Source organism: Saccopteryx bilineata, chromosome 1 (genome assembly GCF_036850765.1).
Source record: "Saccopteryx bilineata isolate mSacBil1 chromosome 1, mSacBil1_pri_phased_curated, whole genome shotgun sequence".
NCBI lineage: Eukaryota > Metazoa > Chordata > Mammalia > Chiroptera > Emballonuridae > Saccopteryx > Saccopteryx bilineata.
This window is the reverse complement of record NC_089490.1, coordinates 24,110,999-24,129,265: the sequence shown is the minus strand read 5'-3', so window position 1 is coordinate 24,129,265 and position 18,267 is coordinate 24,110,999. Positions and strand designations below refer to the sequence as shown.

Here is an 18,267-nt window from a genome sequence, read left to right as displayed (position 1 = left end):
GGCCTCGACTAGAAAAGAAAAAGCAACAGGGGAGCCTGGGCAGGGCTGCCATGGCTCCCTAGCAACCTCGTGGGGAAGAAATGAGCCTGTACTGGGCAGTCAGAGGACAGGGGGCCCTGGAGACGGGTTCAGGCGTCAGCCTGCGATGAGCTGCCTCTGCCCACTGCTCCCCTGGTTGCAAGTCTGGTGAGGAGCCTTAGGTTAGGTGATGTACACATGTGGGGGAAGAAGAGGGGAAATGGGAGGGGAAGGGGGTGTTTCCAGGAGGCAGAGCACTCTGGGTCCTTTGTTTCGAGTGTTTTAAAGACTGGGAGTTTAGAGGAGGATTTCAAGAGAATATTCATTAGCCTTTCCAGGTGTGCTCTTTCAGGGTTGACTTGTCAGCCCCAGGACAGGGGTCATTAGTCTTGTAGCGGATCCTGCTGTAGTCTACCTGGGCCTGGAGCTTAAATATAACTGAGGCCTAGATGTTATATCTAAGGAGGTGACCTTCTGGATCTGGCTGTAAATAGCTCAGCCAGTTCATTGAGCCATTTGTCTCAGTTTCCTCTTTCTACTGGCCATGAAATTTTCCTAGCATTTCACTATTCTGTCTCAGTGTTACTAGTTTATTTTGCAGACTCCAAGGGGAACTGATGTGTTGGCTCATTCCTTGTGATCCCTCCTGCACTGCTGACCACGTATGATGGCTCCAACTGTTGGCCGAATCCCATGACTCTACCCGCTGCCCATGAGTCAACCAGAACTACCCATGGTTCTTTTTTTTGTTTGTTTTTGGGTGTGTTTTTTTTTTGTTTTTTGTTTTTGTATTTTTCTGAAGTTGGAAACGGGGAGGCAGTCAGACAGACTCCCGCACCACCCGGCACGCCCACCACGGGGCGATGCTCTGCCCATCTGGGGCGTCACTCTGTTGCAATCAGAGCCATTCTAGCGCCTGAATGCAGAGGCCACAGAGCCATTCTAGCGCCTGAAGGCAGAGGCCACAGAGCCATCCTCAGCACCCAGGCCAACTTTGCTCCAATGGAGCCTTGGCTGTGGGAGGGGAAGAGAGAGACAGAGAGGAAGGAGAGGGGGAGGGGTGGAGAAGCAGATGGGCACTTCTCCTGTGTGCCCTGGCCGGGAATTGAACCCGGGACTCCTGCACGCCAGGCCAACGCTCTACCAGAGCCAAGGTTCTTATCTCACAACTCCACTTGCTGACCACTGGGTCAGCGGACTCCTAAGAGTCCAGTTGTCCCCACCAATCAGAAAATGAATGATGTAAGTTTGTGTTCTAGTTTCCCCAGCAACCCATCCCTTTGATTCCTGCTTTTAAAAGCCTCTCCTGATTCCGTCCACCTCAGAGTCTGTTTTCAATTCATGCTGAAGGCTACATTCTTTGATTTGCAAATCATATCAGAATAAAACACTGCTTAATTTCTTAGAAGAGCCCCGTGGAACTTTAGTTTACAAGCATTAGATGTGACCTTGGAGATCTGGCTCTACCCTGTCGGTTTACAGATGAGAGGCCCCGCCCACAGTCACACAGCCGGTTCCCTGATAAATCAAGCTTCTCCCTCTTCCCCTGTCCTCATTGTATCATGATGCTGCCCCTGCTTTTTACACAATAACATAAATTGCTAGCTCTTCCCTACCTATAAAGGTAGGAGAAAGCAGATGAATACTCCAAATACCAGACCCTCCCAATATTGCAAATCCTGACATAGGTCTCACTGAAATAGACTGAGTGTCACCTCGGGTGACGGGACAAGTGAAGTTCATTTATTGTGATCCACATACCTCGCAAGGGATGAGCCTATGGTGAGCGTGAAGTAACCTCAGTCATGAGGCTACTTGGTTGAGATCTTAACCTTAGGGTCCAGGAAATAGGTATCTTCATTCAGGGCTTAGAGAGAACACTTTCCTCAAATTCCTCCTCTGGACTGCTGTTGCTAATGCTTGCTAGCAATCCCTTCTTCTTTGTTACCTATCTAAGACCCTGGAAACAATAACCGTCCCAATAACTGACATTACCATGTGAAGGGTATTGTCCTAAATGCTTGACATGCATTACCTCATTTAGTTAGTTCTCACCATGACTCTGTGGCAGAGGCTCTGGCAGTCTCCCCAACTTACAGATGGGAAAACTAGACAAATAAAGCACCCCACCCAAGGTCCCACAGTCAAAGGAACCAGAGCTCCATCTCATCCAGGCAGGCTTCTAAGGTCATAGGAGCATCAGCCTGGTGGCCTAGGGCAAGTCACTCACCTCTCAGGACTTCAGTTTGGGATGTCAGCAGGGGATCTGATACCTGCCTCACAGGTATGTCATGCAGATTAGGTATAACAATTCTTCAAACAAGAAAGGATTTGCCTGAGCAGGTGGTGGTGCAGTGGATAGAGCGTCAGACTGGGATGCGAAGGACCCAGGTTTGAGACCCCGAGGTCGCCAGCTTGAGTGCGGGCTCATCGGTTTGAGCAAAGCTCACTAGCTTGGACCCGGGGTCACTGGCTTGAGCAAGGGGTCACTCGGTCTGCTGAAGGCCCACGGTCAAGGCACATATGAGAAAGCAATCATTGAACAACTAAGGTGTCGCAACGAAAAACTAATGATTGATGCTTCTCATCTCTCTCCGTTCCTGTCTGTCTGTCCCTATCTATCCCTCTCTCTGACTCTCTCTCTCTGTCTCTGTAAAATAAAAAGAAAGAAAGGATTTTAGTGCCCTCTTCCTGTTGTTCTTGTTTATTATACAAAAACTCATGGGAGAATAAGCATATTCCTTCTCTTAATGTTTCGATGAGAATAGGAATGAAAGGACTCAGTGAGAACAATCCTGGGAGGCCGTGGGGTTATGGACACAGTAGAGGACCCTAAGAATATTATTACAGTTTAGCCCAAGCCTGAGGGTCAATGGAAGACAAGCTATTATCCATGTCATAAAATGAGACGGGATATTTCTGAACTGAACAATGGCAAGCCTTACTTGATTAGTAAAAGGAATTATTCCTGGGCCCCTCTGGGATTCCCAGTGAGAAAGCAAGCTCACTTCTGTAGTAAGACAATAGCCATGCCACGCGCCAGTTACAGGGTGCCAACGCCGGCCTCCCACACACCCTCTCGTCTCACCCTCCCAACAATGCCGGGGGAAGGATTATTTTGCTTATTCTATAGACGAGGATACAAACCTAAGTCTGCTTGACCCCTAACCCCATGATCTTAAAACTGTACTTATTAGAAACGACTGATTGCAAGGGAGAAAAAAAGCAAAAGTATATTTCAGATTTCCTGAGTAGGGAAACATAAGTGGAAACCAGAAAGTTGTTCTCTCTCTCTCTCTCTCTTCATCTCTGCCCTCAGTCTTCTCTTTCTCTTTGCAGAACGTGTTTCTACTTCTTTGGTCCTATTGTGGAATCAGCCACTCCATACTTTTGACCCATTTTCTTACGAGGACCTTTTTCAAGTTCCCAGGAGAATCATACTGGTCCAGCCTGAGCCGGGTGTCTTCTAATGTGTGTGCTGGTTGGGGACCAGTACAGACATGGCAAGCCGGAACCACCCCTGGGAAATGCAGGGCAGAGAGAAAGCAGATTGATGCCCAGGGTGGGTGAACACTGAGAAGGTATCCTCCTAGCTATACAGCTTTCTAATAAGATAGTCAAGCATTTATTCATGTAAGAAAATTCAAACCTAACATGTCCTGTATTATTACAAGCATTAATTGAGGAATACATAATAAAACTGTTAGGTACCCAAAGACAATTGCTTTATGCAGAGAAATTAGCAAACATAGAATGTGGGTTAGCCGATTAACGTCCACCAGGCCAGTTGCCAGATTTAAATATTTTCTGGCTTCTATGGCAGTGCTGTATGATGTGGGGAAAAGTGAGCCACATCCATATTTTAAACATTTTAGTAGGCACCTTTTTTTTTCCAACACATGTCTTTTTTATTTTTATTTTCTTCAGGTGAGAGGAGGAGAGATAGTGAGGCAGACTCCTGCATTTGCCCAGACCAGGAACCACCCAGCAACCCCATCTGAGGCCAATGCTTGAATCAATTGAGCCATCCTCAGCGCCTGGGGCCATGCTCTAACCAATTGAGGCAGTGACTTGAGGAGTGGAAGAGGGAGAGAAAGGGGGTAGGGGGAAGCAGATTGTCACTTTTCTTTCTTTCTTTCTTTCTTTTCTGAAGCTGGAAATGGGGAGGCAGTCAGACAGACTCCCGCATACGCCCGACCGGGATCCACCTGGCACGCCCACCAGGGGGCGATGCTCTGCCCCTCCGGGGCGTCGCTCTGTTGCGACCAGAGCCACTCTAGCACCTGAGGCAGAAGCCAAGGAGCCATCCCCAGCGCCCAGGCCAACCCTGCTCCAATGGAGCCTCGGCTGTGGGAGGGGAAGAGAGAGACAGAGAGGAAGGAGAGGGGGAGGGGTGGAGAAGCAGATGGGCGCCTTCCCTGTGTGCCCTGGCCGGGAATTGAACCCGGGACTTCCACACGCCAGGCCGACGCTCTACCACTGAGCCAACCGGCCAGGACCAATTGTCACTTTTCTTGTATGCCCTGACCAGGAATCGAACCCAGGATGTCCATACGCTGGGCCAATGCACTATCCATTGAGCTACCAGCCAGGGCCTAGTAGCCACCTTTTTTAAAAAGTGAAATAAATGAGGTAAATTCATGTTAGTAATATCTTTTATTTAATCCAATATCCAATATATTATCCTTTCAACATGTAATCAATATTTAATAATATTAATGAGCTATTCTACATTTTTGTATTAAGTCTTCAAAAATCTGATGTGGATTTTATATTTATAGCACATCTCAATTTGGATACAATTTCATTGGAAATACCTGATCTTTATAGACTTCCTAAAACACACAGTTAAATAAGTGCGAGTTGTAATCACGTTCCATTATTTTATACTCTCTCTCACTAATTACATAGGACAAAATTCATTTGTGCCGGGCTTTTCCCACTGAACTGGTCTATTGCTCTGACTGTTCCTCCCAAAGTGATCATTACTAAAGTGTCCAGGCTGAGACTGTGGGCCTCTGCCCCACCACCAACAAAAAAAAACAGCTGAAAACTAAAAGATACATTTGTTCACCTTTTTGCTTCGTCTATGTGACAACAAGTAATTTTTTTCATAGCTGACTAGACAGTATTTTGGTGATTTTTGAGGGTTTTCTGTTTGTTTGTTTTTGTTTTTTTGCATATAAACAGTCCAGTTTCTATGGGAGGGGCTCTTCTGAAATTCTATAATTGCCTGTGGGGTGAAGACACACTGACAAATGCAAATCACTGATGACAAAACGCGTGGAGCTGCCATTGTCTCCTGCTGGTAATTCTTGTGGACAGCAGGTATCAGCACGGAGACCATCGTCCGTGTGGAGTGCACCGAGGCGAGACTTCCAGGCTGAATGACAGGTCTTGGTAGAAGCCATCTGGATCACAGTCTCTCAGTGAAATCAGGTAAAGACAACACACGCCTAAGAAGCTCTAGTCTGGTGTCAGGGAAAGTGCCCTAGAGGTCCCAGTCCCTTTGGCCGGGCCTCCTTACTCTGTCGTCTCCTTGGCATTGCTAAGCCTGGCGGGGCCTTGACTTTTCTTATTATGCTTTTTCTTATTCGTGTTTTCATTCCAGGAAGGAAGAGACAGCTCCATCTCCCTTTTCTTGGCGTCCCAGTCTGGGTCCCGCTCGTCCAGCGGCAGCCCCGTCTGCCTGGCGGTGCGGCGGTTGTTCCGGCACTCAGGCTCGGCCCTGGGTGGGGGGGCACCAGGCGTCAGAGAGCGCGGAGAGCCCTAGCCAGGCTTCCAGATCGCCCCTTCTCCCGCCCTCTGCACTCAGCCTGGGCCCCTCTGAGCCCCAGTCCAAAGGAAGGAGGCCCAGTTCAAGAATTTCCAAGCACACACTGAGGGTCTCAGGCACTAAGAGACCCCTTGGAGGTGGAGAAAATCGGTGAGCTGGAGTGAGGGGTTAACAGCATCAGACGATTAGGCACTGAGCTGGAAGGAAAGCTGCTGGTCCTCAAAGGGCTCACATGCATACGGCAGCCAGCATATTATTAGGCCGCTGTTTCCCTTGATTTATTGTTTCCTAATTAGGAAAGCTATATCTGTTCGTGGCAAAAAGTTGAAAAGTATAGAAACACATAAGAAAGAAAATAAAAATGACAGAATTGCTTATGTACTGTATGTATAGATGGATTCATGTAAAGAATAGTTATAGATGATAGGTCGGCAGATAGATGATAGATAGATAGATAGATAGATAGATAGATAGATAGATAGATAGATAGACAGATAGACAAATAGATAAGTGATAGTCACATACACATACACACGGACAATGAGAAGCCTACATGTATGCTATTTTGTACATGAGGCCAAAGGTAAGTGTGTGACTTGCTTAAAGACATTGGGGAAAGCCACTTCACAAAGATGAAATTTGAGCCACTCTTAGGACCACTGAAAGCTGAGAGGAAATAAATGGTAGAGGCCAGGCAAACAGGATTTTAAATGCTAAGCATTATACAGAGTACAGTTCGTTCAGAGGACAGCGGATCTGCATGTTCCTCAGTCCCTATTCTCCCAACAAGCTGACCACACACACTGTGTCCCTCTCAACATTCAGTGTCCCTCTTGTTGCTCTGCTTTTATGACCTTTGTCACTTCCTATCTGTCATTTATGTAAACAAGTTATTGCTTCTCCCGGACAGGGAACTGCTTGATGTTCCAGCACTGTATCTGATTTATCTTTCTTTTTCATATCCAGTTCAATGTGATGCACATAGTAGGGCTCCAATGTGTTTGCTGAATGACAGATGCACTATTTAGTGAAGCTGGATTAAATGTTGAATTGTTCTACTAGGATCCCTAGGATACTGAGAAAATTATCAACTACTGCCTAGGCTTCTTTCAAAACTCTTACCTTCCTCTTCATCATCTTCGCTTGGAGCTCACCTACCTGCAACATGAATTTTTCAGAAATTCTTTATGTGATCTTTGTGCCTATGGACAAAGTGCCTCCAATCCTATCTGCACCGCGCCCTGCCTCTTCCACTACAGACAGGATCAACGTTGCTGCAGCATCTGTTTCAGCCTGTCAGTTCCCTAATGAGCTCACACTTACAGGTTTTCCCAACTCACTAAGGTCCTCCACCTGCCCACCTGACCTTATTCTCCACTTCTCTCCAGTGTAATGCTCTATGTAGCCAGGCCACTTATTTTTCCTCTATCCCTCCACCTCCTCACATATACACTCATCTTATGCACATTTTCAATTTGGTGTCTTTCCTCCCAATGAAGAATCTCTCTTCCTCCAGCCTGACCGGTGATAGTACAGTGGATAGAGCATGGACCTGGGATGCTGAGGTCCCAGGTTCGAAACCCCAAGGTCTCTGGCTAGAGTGCAGGCTCACCAGCTTGAACACAGGGTGGCCGGCTTGAACACGGAATTACTGACATGATCCCATGGTCTCTGGCTTGAGCAAGGGGTCACTGGCTCAGCTTGAGCCTCCCCCTCCCCACTCAAGGCACATATGAGAAGCAATCAAGGAACAACTACAGTGGCACAACTACGAGTTGATGTTTCTCATCTCTCTTCCTTTCTGTTTCTCTCTCAAAAAAAAAATAAAAAGAGAAAAAATAATCTTTTTATCTTTCTTCTTCCTTCATTAGGCAGGTCTTACCCATCTTCAAGGTCCAGATTAATTTCCCTTTAACAGATTCTTTCTCTCTGATCCCCGTGACCATCAGAGGGAAGTTCCTCACGGGAGATGTGGGAAGTAGAGCTGACTTACACATGATGCGTTTTTTGCCTGCTCAGCACGATCTGCCCACTGCTCCTGGTCACAGCACTCCAGACTATTTGGGGGAAGCACTCCTCCCCCACGTCAGTTATTCTGGGGTGCCTCTCATGCCTAGCCACCCACTGATCATTGGGGAGGGGCTGAGATTACTCAAAGTCAGTGGACGAGAGCCACGGACAGGACCCTGAGGAATTTCGACATCTGCAAAGCATGTAAAAATAGGAGCTTAGACAAAATGATGAGAAGGAATAGTCAGGTTAGAAGGAGAATTAGAAGAGAGTAGTATCAGATAAAGCAAGAGAGAAGTTTCAAGAATGTCAGCTATCAGATTAAGTGGAGGTGAGATGTGAATTGAGAAAAGGCCATTGATTCTGCAACAGGACTCCCTGGTAGCTTGGATGGGAGCTGATGCCACACAGTGATAAATCTTACACCGTGTCCCATTTTCAGACCTGGCGTCCTAGTCTCTTATCTGAGAACATTTTTGTATAATCTAAAACAATAATTATAATAATTATGTGCTATGGTATTACAATTGTAATAATATATAATTATAAAAGTTATAATTTTGTATAATTTAAAAATAATAGAATGTACATAACCTAATGCACTAGAGTTTCCACACCAAATTAGTCATTTCAGTGAAAAACTAATAAAAACTCTGACGATCATTGCCTGGATTTCCTCACTTTATTTTCATCAACCTGAGATCCCTGAGTCAGCAAAGACCTTGGTTTCTCTGTTTCTCTGCCCACTCTATAGGTAGACATAGATGGAACTCACTTCTCCAGGAACGCCACACAGGCTTTCTGCCCGTAGATCTGTGCGATTCTCTTCGGGGTGTCTCCAAAGAAGTCGGGGGCGTCGATGGCGGCGTGCAGCGCGTGGAGAGTCTTGAGCACGTTCAGATGGCCTGACTCAGCTGCAAAATGAGCTGGGGTCCAGCCCACATCGGTTACCAGGCAGGGTCTGGCTCCGTGCTGTATAAGGAGCTGCAGCACCTGCATATGCCCTTAGAGGCATCAAAGACAACACAGGAGAAGGCTAAAAATAAAATGTCTCTGGCGGTCTGAGGCCAGGTCCATTCCCTCAGCCCTGCCTGGACACCTGACTCTCTTCCCTAAGTCTCAAGGCTGATTTCAAAAACAGTATTTCGCTCCAGCATGGATGGACCTTGAGGGCATGAAGCCAAGTCAGACAGAGAAAGACAGACACTGGATGACCTCACTTTCATGTGGAATGCAAAATATGAAAACCAAGGTCATAGCTACAGAGAACGGATTACATTGGTGGGTTCTAGAGGTGGGGTGTGGGGGGAGTGAAATGCGTGAGGTTGGTCAAAAGGCACAAACTTTCAGGCATAAAATAAATAAGTCATGAGGATGTAATGTACAGCATGGAGGTTATAGTTACTAATACTGTGTTGCATATTTGAAAGTTGCTACGAGAATGGATCTTAAAAGTTATGATAAGAGCCTGACCTGCAGTGGCGCAGTGGATAAAAGCATCGACCTGGAACACTGAGGTCGCCAGTTCAAAACCCTGGACTTTCTTGGTCAAGGCACATATGGGAGTTGATGCTTTCTGCTCCTCCCTCCCTTCTTTCTCTCTCTCTCTCTCTCTCTCTCTCTCTCTCTCTCTCTCTCTCTCTCCCTCTCTGTCTCCTTTCTCTAAAATTAATAAATAAAATCTAAAAATAAAAAATATAAAATAAATAAATAAATAAAGTATTTTTAACTATGGCCCTGGCTGGTTGGCTCAGCGGTAGAGCGTCGGCCTAGCGTGCGGAGGACCCGGGTTCGATTCCTGGCCAGGGCACACAGGAGAAGCGCCCATTTGCTTCTCCACCCCTCCGCCGCGCTTTCCTCTCTGTCTCTCTCTTCCCCTCCCGCAGCTAAGGCTCCATTGGAGCAAAGATGGCCCGGGCGCTGGGGATGGCTCTGTGGCCTCTGCCCCAGGCGCTAGAGTGGCTCTGGTCGCAACATGGCGACGCCCCGGAGGGGCAGAGCATCGCCCCCTGGTGGGCAGAGCGTCGCCCCATGGTGGGCGGGCCGGGTGGATCCCGGTCGGGCGCATGCGGGAGTCTGTCTGACTGTCTCTCCCCTGTTTCCAGCTTCAGAAAAATGAAAAAAAAAAAAAAAGTATTTTTAACTATGTATGGAAGTATTTTTAACTATGTATGGTGATGAATATTAACTAGACTTTTTGTGGTGATCATTTCACAACATATATAAAAATCAAATTGTTATCTTATACATCTAAAACTAATATAAGTCAATTATACCTCAATTGAAAAAATATATATGTGAAGTCCCATTTACATGATAGCTAGCAAAGAATTGCACAGGCTTTTTGCCAGATAGATGGGGGTTCATCCCTGACAATAAATACCACTTGCTAATTAATGGCACCCCGGACAAGCAACAAATGTCTAAGGCTCAGTTTTCTCATTTGTAAATTAAGGATGTCACCACTTACCTCACTGAGTTCTTGTGAAGTCCAAATAAGTCAGAGAAATAAAACACATGTTATAGCACCCAGCATATAGCAAATGTTTACTAAAAGGTGCTCTAGAATAGCGTCCATGACACTGTACTTAAATTTCTGCAAACTCTTCCCAGCCGATCTTGCTTCCTGCTAATCCATTCTCCATACAGGAGCCAAAACAAAGTTTTAGAAAACAAAGGACTATTCCACTTCCTTACTTAACATTCTTTAATGGTCTTTTATTGCAAAAGGCCTTGGCAAATCCATTGGCTGAATTTTTGCCACTATCTTCCTCCAATTCCATAACTAAGCCATGTTAGGCATGGGGGGGGGGGTACAGCAGTGAACAAGACAAAGTCCCTTCCTACTACAGTGATAATGCTCCAGTCACGTTCAAGATCAAGAGGGCAGAAGACTAATATTAATTGAGAGCTGACTATATGCTAGGCATTGTATTCCCATTATATTTCAGAGTCCTCACTACAAGACTCCGAGGTAGCATTATTATTCCCATTATGTATGTAGGTGAATAAACTAAGGCCTGGAGACATTAAATAACTTATTAAGGTGCTATAAACAGTAAGTGATGGTGCTGGCATTGTAATGATCCATCTGGCTCCCAAGAAATGTTCTTTCCACCCCTCACAGACTACTGACTGCTATCTTGACGAATGATGGATTCGAGGGGACGGAGTCTACCTAGGCATTGCCCCTCACCTTTGATTGCAGCCCAGTGAAGTGGGGTCCGGTCATTCCAGTCCACGTCCTTGTAGTTTGGGTCACAGAGACCTTTCTTTAAAATCTTTTTCACTAAATGGTGGTTCCCTATGGCCACAGCTTGATGGAGCTTTGTCATGTCTGACATTTTGGCCAATTCCATGGCAAAAACCAGCTGTGGGGAAAAAAAAAAACATGTCACTTAGGATATTCTCTACCACCCTTTATTCCTAGTGAGGATTCTTCATCGGAAATCTGCATCCGGGTTGCTTCAGGTGTGCGCTCTGCTCAGCGTATATTTGGATCTTAGCTACTGTGGTTCGTGCGTGCCAGTTGCCGACCCGAGTCTTTCAATGGCTCCCCTCTGCCTTCAGGACGACAGGCTATAGTCATGGGCCAGCATTGGTTATTTGGCCTCAAACCACTTTCCAGTGCTAGCAGTGTGACTCTGAGACAGCTGTGCGATGCTGTGCCTTATGTTTCCCTTCTGTAGAATGGGTATAATTTGTCAGGGTGTTGTGAGGCTACAGTGGCAATCCACGTGAAAAGTTTATACTGGATAGAGAACATATACGTCATGGAAATGAAATACTATTGCTACATCAGTACAAGAGATGGACAAAATATAAACACACAGATGAAATGGCTTTAAAATTATGTACATCATTAAGACAGAAACCAACCATTTTCCAAACCATAGTCTATAGATGCTTAGGAATTCCCGAGAGTCTTTCAGGAGATTCGTGAGGTCAAACTGCATTCCTGATAATATTAACATGTCATTGGCCTTGTACACTGTGCTGATAATGTCCGCATGGTTCGCAAGCAGAGGTGTTGAAAAGCTGCTGGTGATTTGATATGAAGAAAGGCAGCAGTGTGGGCAGTGACCCCAAACTGGACTAGCAGGCATGGTAGCTTTAACCACCACATATGCTCAATGAAAAGAAAAAAAAAAGCTAGTTTTAATAAGAAAACTAAAGCAGTAAGAATGATTACTTTTTATCAAATTTTTATCCTTGATTACATGACTTAGTAAAAGGGATTTTAAAATAATGAAATATATCAACATTCGAAATGCCTGGTTAACTCCGTGAGCCAGTACTTTCTGTATGACAAGTGTATGATGCTACAAAATCAGGCATAGGGAAAGGGATCCGTTCAGAACAGGCCGATGGATTTCAGTTTAATGAATTTTAATTTAGAGTATGAAAAAGCACACTGCCATCATTTCCGATTCTGACTAACGTTTAAAGCCCTAACATTGACCAGTGTTGGTGTTGCATCAAAGAAAACTATTAACAATATATGAAAAAAGGTATAAAATACTCCCTTTTCCAACTTCATATACATATAGAGCCAGATTTTCTTTATATACCTCAACCAGAAAAACAAATTGAACGCAAAAGCAGGTATGAGACTTCAGCTGTCTTCTGTTAAGCCACAGATTAAAGAGACTTGACAACAAACTAAAACAACGCCCTTCTTCTCCATTTGTTTTGTTTTAGAAAAATAGTTATTGTTTATAAAAAATATTCATATTATTGTTTATTAAGTTTATTGTGATTTTTATAAATGAGTTAATATAGACTTTTCTATTTTCTCAGTTTTAATTTCTAATAGGGTGAATATTAATAGCTATAATTCAGATTTAAAAATCTCTCTCTCTGGGATTCTCAGTAATTTTGAAGAGTAAAGGATCCCTGAGATGGAAAAGTTTGAGAATTCCTGATATAACAGAAAAGGGGCTGAAATACAGAAAAAAAAGAAGAGAGCTGCATTGGGAGGGGCCATTGGAAATGGCTCTGACCTCAGCACTGAGGTTCAGATCTCAGGAAGTGAGGTCGACCGTGCACACTGAGCTCCAGCTACAGCGGCAGCACCCGGGACAGGTTAGAAATGCGAACTAGCGGGCTCTGAATCAGACCTGTTGAATCAGACGCTAAGGTGGGAGGGGCAATCTATGTTACAGTCAGTCCTCCACGTGAGGTGAGTCCGATGGCTGTCCAGACTGGGAGAGAAGGGAAGGAGGTAACATAAGGCGCAAAGGCTGGATAGGACATGTTTTAGGTTTTGTGGGTCAAGAGGCAACATGATCGCCGTTCTGTGACAAGAACTCCCACCTGCTTAGTGGGGGTGGACCATGCTGGGGGAGAAAGGCCTTGCCATGTGTAAGGACCAAGAGAAGATCAGAAAATAAGCAGGGCACTAATGGAACAGGGAACTTAAGGGTTACGGGCAGGTCCTGCTCCTGTTCTGTTAGGAATAACATGCCCAAGGTCGTTCAAGAAGCAGAGACAGATAGGGACTCTGGGAGGCTAAGAGAGAAAAAAAAAAAAGAAAAAGAGACAAATGTTTGCATTCTATTGGTTAAAAGACCCTTATCAGAAGTTTAGGTTTGGAATTCGCCAATGAGCTAGACCCCAGCCCCTGTTGCTATGCTATGTGCAGCCCCCTTAGCAAATAGGTTACCGCCACATCTGCTTCTGTATTAGGCTTGCTTGCTTAGCTTATAAAAAGATTTAGCTGTGAGCGCTAGGTGCGATTCCCATCTGCAGCTCCTGTGAGCACAGTGTCTCTGGACACCTCAGGAATTTGCCCCTGCGCAGGTAAAACTGGCCAATAAAGTTACATCTATACTCCTGAAAGTCTCCGATGTTTGTTCTTGTACCCGGTGGATGTTACACCATGGTGGGTGAGTGGGTGAGTTTGCTTTTGACCAGTAGCCCTCAGCCCCGGAACAAAGAGCAACCTGCCTGAGTGGGAGGGGCCTGGCCCGTGGGGGGGTCACTTTCACTCTGCCCCAGTGACACCTAGGTCCCAGCATGCTCTGTCTCCTCTCTAAGAGCCCAGCTCTCACACGTTGACAGCTGGCAGGAGGCAAGGTGACGTGACTGGACTATGATTCCACTGCTCAGCGCCCTGTGGTTGCTAACCGCGGAGTCCTCAAGGCGTCGGTGGTGACCAGCAGGACCCTGGGCAGGGGCCAGACACAGCAGTGAGCTCAGGAGGCCAGTGCTGGGAACAGGTGGGGGGCTGGGGACACAGAGAGTGACGACAGCTGGCTCTACAACATCACAGTACTTGCCTCCACAAGTGCTGACCATGAACCAAAAAAAAAACAAACAAACCAGGAAGGGAGCCAGATTTGGCCTGTAGGTCACAGTTAGCAACCTCTGGTGTACATAAAGCATCTGGGATCTCATTAAAATGCAGATTCTGATTCGGTAGCACCGAGATCCTGCATCTGTAACAAGTTCCCACAGCAACCACTAGTTTACAGACCACACTTTGAACAGCGAGGTCACTAGCAGCAAGGTGGAGGAGAGCCCTGAAGTAAGGTAGGGGCAGCATACACAACAGATGCCTGGGTCTCACCCCGAAGTGGTTGAGCAGCTCTGAGTGTGTGGGACGGGGACCTGCCTTTGTGCACGACGTGGGTGCTCAGTGTACTTGCAGGTAACAGAACATGGCACAGGACGTTATCTTTGTGGCTTGTTTGTTTTAGTAGAAAATCCTTATACTGGAGCATTCAATCAATGATAAAGTGGTAAAAAAAAAAAAAAAGGTCCTAGATGATTTCTCACCTGCAGGTATTACAAAATTTATAGAATCAGGGCATGGAAGCCTCTTTGCCATTCACACAGAACTTCAAGCAGGTTTACACTTAAATTAACCCTATACGATCCACATTTGAGTTCATACCAAGGAAGTTCCATAACTTCCCATGGATACATTGTAGTTTAAGTAGATCTTCTCACTGTATAAATACATATATTTGCAAAGAAATTGATGAACCGATCCTAAAAATTCATACGGAAATGTAAGGGACTCAGAATCACCACAGCAGTATTGAGAAGGAAGAACAAAGTGGGATACACACTTCCTGATGTCTGAATTCACTGCAGAGATACAGTAATCATGACAGTGTGGTACAAGGTACCCTGTGTGGCATACAGATACACATACAGAGCAATAGAATAGAACTGAGTCCTGAAATAAACCTTTACATTTGTGGTCAATTAATTTTTTTCTTAAATTATTTTTTAATTTATTGACTGATTTTAGAAAGAGAAGAAGGGAGAAAAAGAGAGGGAGAGAGATCGATTTGTTGTTCCATTTATTTATGTATTTATTGATTGACTCTATGTGACCTGTCTGAGGGTCGAACCCACAACCTCGGTGTATTGGGACAATCCTCTAACCAACTGAACCATCCAGCCAGCACATTGGTCAATTGATTTTCTTCAAAGATACCAGGAAAATTCAATGGGGAATAAATAGTCTCTACATTGGATATCCACATACAAAAGAATGAAGCTGGTCCTCTACCTCAGGGTTTTTCACCTGCCAGTCCCTAGAGTCTTCATTCAACATCAGGGCGATTAACCCTTTCGCTGACCAGCACGATATTTCTGGTGGCTCACCAGCAGTCTGCAAATTGGTAGTTGAGAAACACTGCTCTACCCAGCCATATATAAAACTTAACTTCACGCGCCTAAATATATGTCCTAAAACTAAAACTGTTAGGAGAAAATATAAAGGTAAATCTTTATCACATTAGGTTAGGCAACAAAAAAACAAGCAACAAAAGAAAACATTAAATAAATTATATTTCACTAAAATTAAAAACTTTTGTTCTATAAATGATACCTTTGAGAAAGTTTAAAGCAACTACAGAATGAGAGAAAATAATTGTAAATCAAATATGTGATAAGAAATTTGTATCCAAATTATATAAAGTACTGTTATAACTTAATTTAAAAAAAAAACACAAAAAACAGCCTGACTGGTGGTGGCACAGTGGACAGAGCATTGACCTAGGATGCTGACAACTCAGGTTTGAGACCCCAAGGTCGCCAGCTTGAGCACAGGCTCATCCGGCTTGAGCGTAGGCTCACCAGCTAGTGTGCCAGCTTGAAGCCCAAGGTCGTTGTCTTGAGCAAGGGGTCACTGGCTTGGCTTGAGCCCCCCACCCCCATCAAGGCACGTATGAGAAGCAGTCAATGAACAACTAAAACAGTGCCACAACTACAAGTTGATACTCCTCATTTCTCTCCCTTCCTGTTTTCTCTCTCTCTGTCTTGCAAAAATAATAACTCAATCAAAAGTGGTCAAAGAATATAGGCCCTGGCCGGTTGGCTCAGTGGTAGAGCGTCGGCCTGGCGTGTGGAAGTCCCGGGTTCGATTCCCGGCCAGGGCACACAGGAGAAGGGCCCATTTGCTTCTCCACCCCTCCCCCTCTCCTTCCTCTCTGTCTCTTTCTTCCCCTCCTGCAGCCGAGGCTCCATTGGAGCAAAGATGGCCCGGGCTCTGGGGATGGCTCCTTGGCCTCTGCCTCAGGCGCTAGAGTGGCTCTGGTCGCGGCAGAGCCACGCCCGGAGAGGCAGAGCATCGCCCCCTGGTGGGCAGAGCATCGCCCCCTGGTGGGCGTGCCGGGTGGATCCCGGTCGGGTGCATGCGGGAGTCTGTCTGACTGTCTCTCCCCGTTTCTAGCTTCAGAAAAATACAAAAAAAAAAAAAAAAGGTCAAAGAATATAAACAGAAGTTTCTCCAAAACAAATATGCACACAGCCAATAAGCACCTGAGCAGGTGCTCAACCTTATTAGTCATTAGGGAAATGACTATCAAAATCAATGAGATACCACGTCATACCCACTAGAATAACTACAATTAAAAAGATAAATAATAACATATGTTAATAAGGTGCGGAGAAATTGGAACCCACATTCCCTGTGGTGGGAATATAAAAATGATGCAGACACTTTGGAAAGCAGTTTGGTTGTTCTCCAAAAAGTTAAACAGAGTTGTTATTATATGACCAGTCACTCCAATCCTAGGTATATACCTAAAAAAATGAAAACACATGTCCACATGAAAGCTAGTACACAAATGTTCACAGCTGTATTGCTCATAATAGTCTCAGAGTGGAAACAATCCAAATGTCTATTAATGGATGCATGCATAAATAAAATCTGAGACATTCACACAATGAAACATTATTTGACAATAAAAAAGGAACGAGGTGCTGACTGATACATGCTACAATGCGGATGAGCCCTGAAAACAGGCTAAGCGAAAGAAGCCAGTCACAAAAGACTACATATTGTGCCATTCCATTTACGTGAAATGTCCGGAATAGGCAAATCTATAGAGATAGAATGTAGATTATTGGTTGCCAGGGGCTGGAATGAGGTGGGGGGATGGGAAGTGACTGCTAAGGAGACAGTCTTCCTTCGTGGTGAGGAAATATTCTAAAGTTAAATAGTGGAGGGTGATGCTTTCACAACTTTGACTATATTAAAAACACACTGAATCGTGTACTTTAAATACGTGTATTTTATGGCATGTAAACTATATATCAACAAAGCTGTTTGAAAAATAAACAATACTATAAATTAGATGCTTACTTTTAAAAAATAACCCCAAATATTTATTGTACAAAACATACAGAGTTTACTAGCCTACCACTGACTACTAAAATTTAGCAACTTTTCCTTCCCATGAATCCCTGTGTATTTAAGTGCACTTGAATTTCCCTTCCTGGCACAGGTGTCTCAATGTAAAAATGTCACCAGTAGTCTGGCCTGCGATGCCACAGTGGATAAAGCGTCGACCTGGAATGATAAAGTGGCCAGTTCAAAGCCTTGGGTTTGCCCGGTCAAGGCACATAGGACAAGCAATCAATGAACAACTAAAGTGAAGCAACTATGAGTTGATACTTCTCCTTCCCTCTCCCCTCTCTTTGTAAAATCAATCAATAAAATATTTTTTTAAAAGTGTCGCCAGTAAATATAAGCTCTCACAAACATGGATGCTTGGAAATAACTGTAGTAAACATCTAGAAACAAGGGTAATATAAAAATACTTACTGTCTTGTTTGAAACTGAGGTGCCTGGTGCCCACAGGGAGTCTGAGCTGCCAAAGTCTTGTTGTTTCACACCATGGAAACCAACCCCTCCTTCCTGATCAAAGCTGGTCAACCAACCTCAGCTTCACTAGGCAGTGACTAGCTAGTGGACGGAGACTGCCCCTCTATTCACAGTGAGACTGGCCAGCAGCTCCAGTCTGCTTCTGTAGTCCAAGTATGGTCCCTAACAGATTTCTTTCCAATAGCATTCAAGGAAAAACGTACATGAAAATGGAATAAGCCAATGACAGTCCACAAGACCCCACGGAGTAGTGGGGACAAGGTGCTCCCCTCACGTTCAGCTGGGAGATTGTGGGCAAGGCTCTTCTCTCTGCCGAGCCTCTTTTTCTTCTCATCAG

The 18,267-nt window shown here is 45.0% G+C and overlaps 1 protein-coding gene across 1 annotated transcript; it reads right to left on the bottom strand.

Annotated features, from left to right (window-relative positions):
- Positions 1–4,706: 4,706 nt before the first annotated feature.
- ANKRD66 (ankyrin repeat domain 66) lies at positions 4,707–17,943 on the bottom strand. The gene is made up of 4 exons (XM_066252960.1): positions 17,871–17,943; positions 11,001–11,175; positions 8,580–8,808; positions 4,707–5,746 (listed from the first exon to the last, which is right to left on the bottom strand). Exons 2-4 carry the CDS (start codon positions 11,161–11,163, stop codon positions 5,542–5,544), a joined length of 597 nt encoding a protein of 198 aa, XP_066109057.1. The 5' UTR covers positions 11,164–11,175; positions 17,871–17,943; the 3' UTR covers positions 4,707–5,541.
- Between the last annotated feature and the right edge of the window lie 324 nt (positions 17,944–18,267).

Coding starts and splice junctions, on each gene's coding strand:
- ANKRD66 (XM_066252960.1), bottom strand. CDS start 11,163: ATGGAATTGGCCAAAATGTCAGACATGACAAAGCTCCATCAAGCTGTG. Junction 8,809..11,000: donor TCACTGGGCTGCAATCAAAG/GTGAGGGGCAAT, acceptor GATGCCTCTAAG/GGCATATGCAGGTGCTGCAG. Junction 5,747..8,579: donor TGTGTGGCGTTCCTGGAGAA/GTGAGTTCCATC, acceptor CCCCCCACCCAG/GGCCGAGCCTGAGTGCCGGA.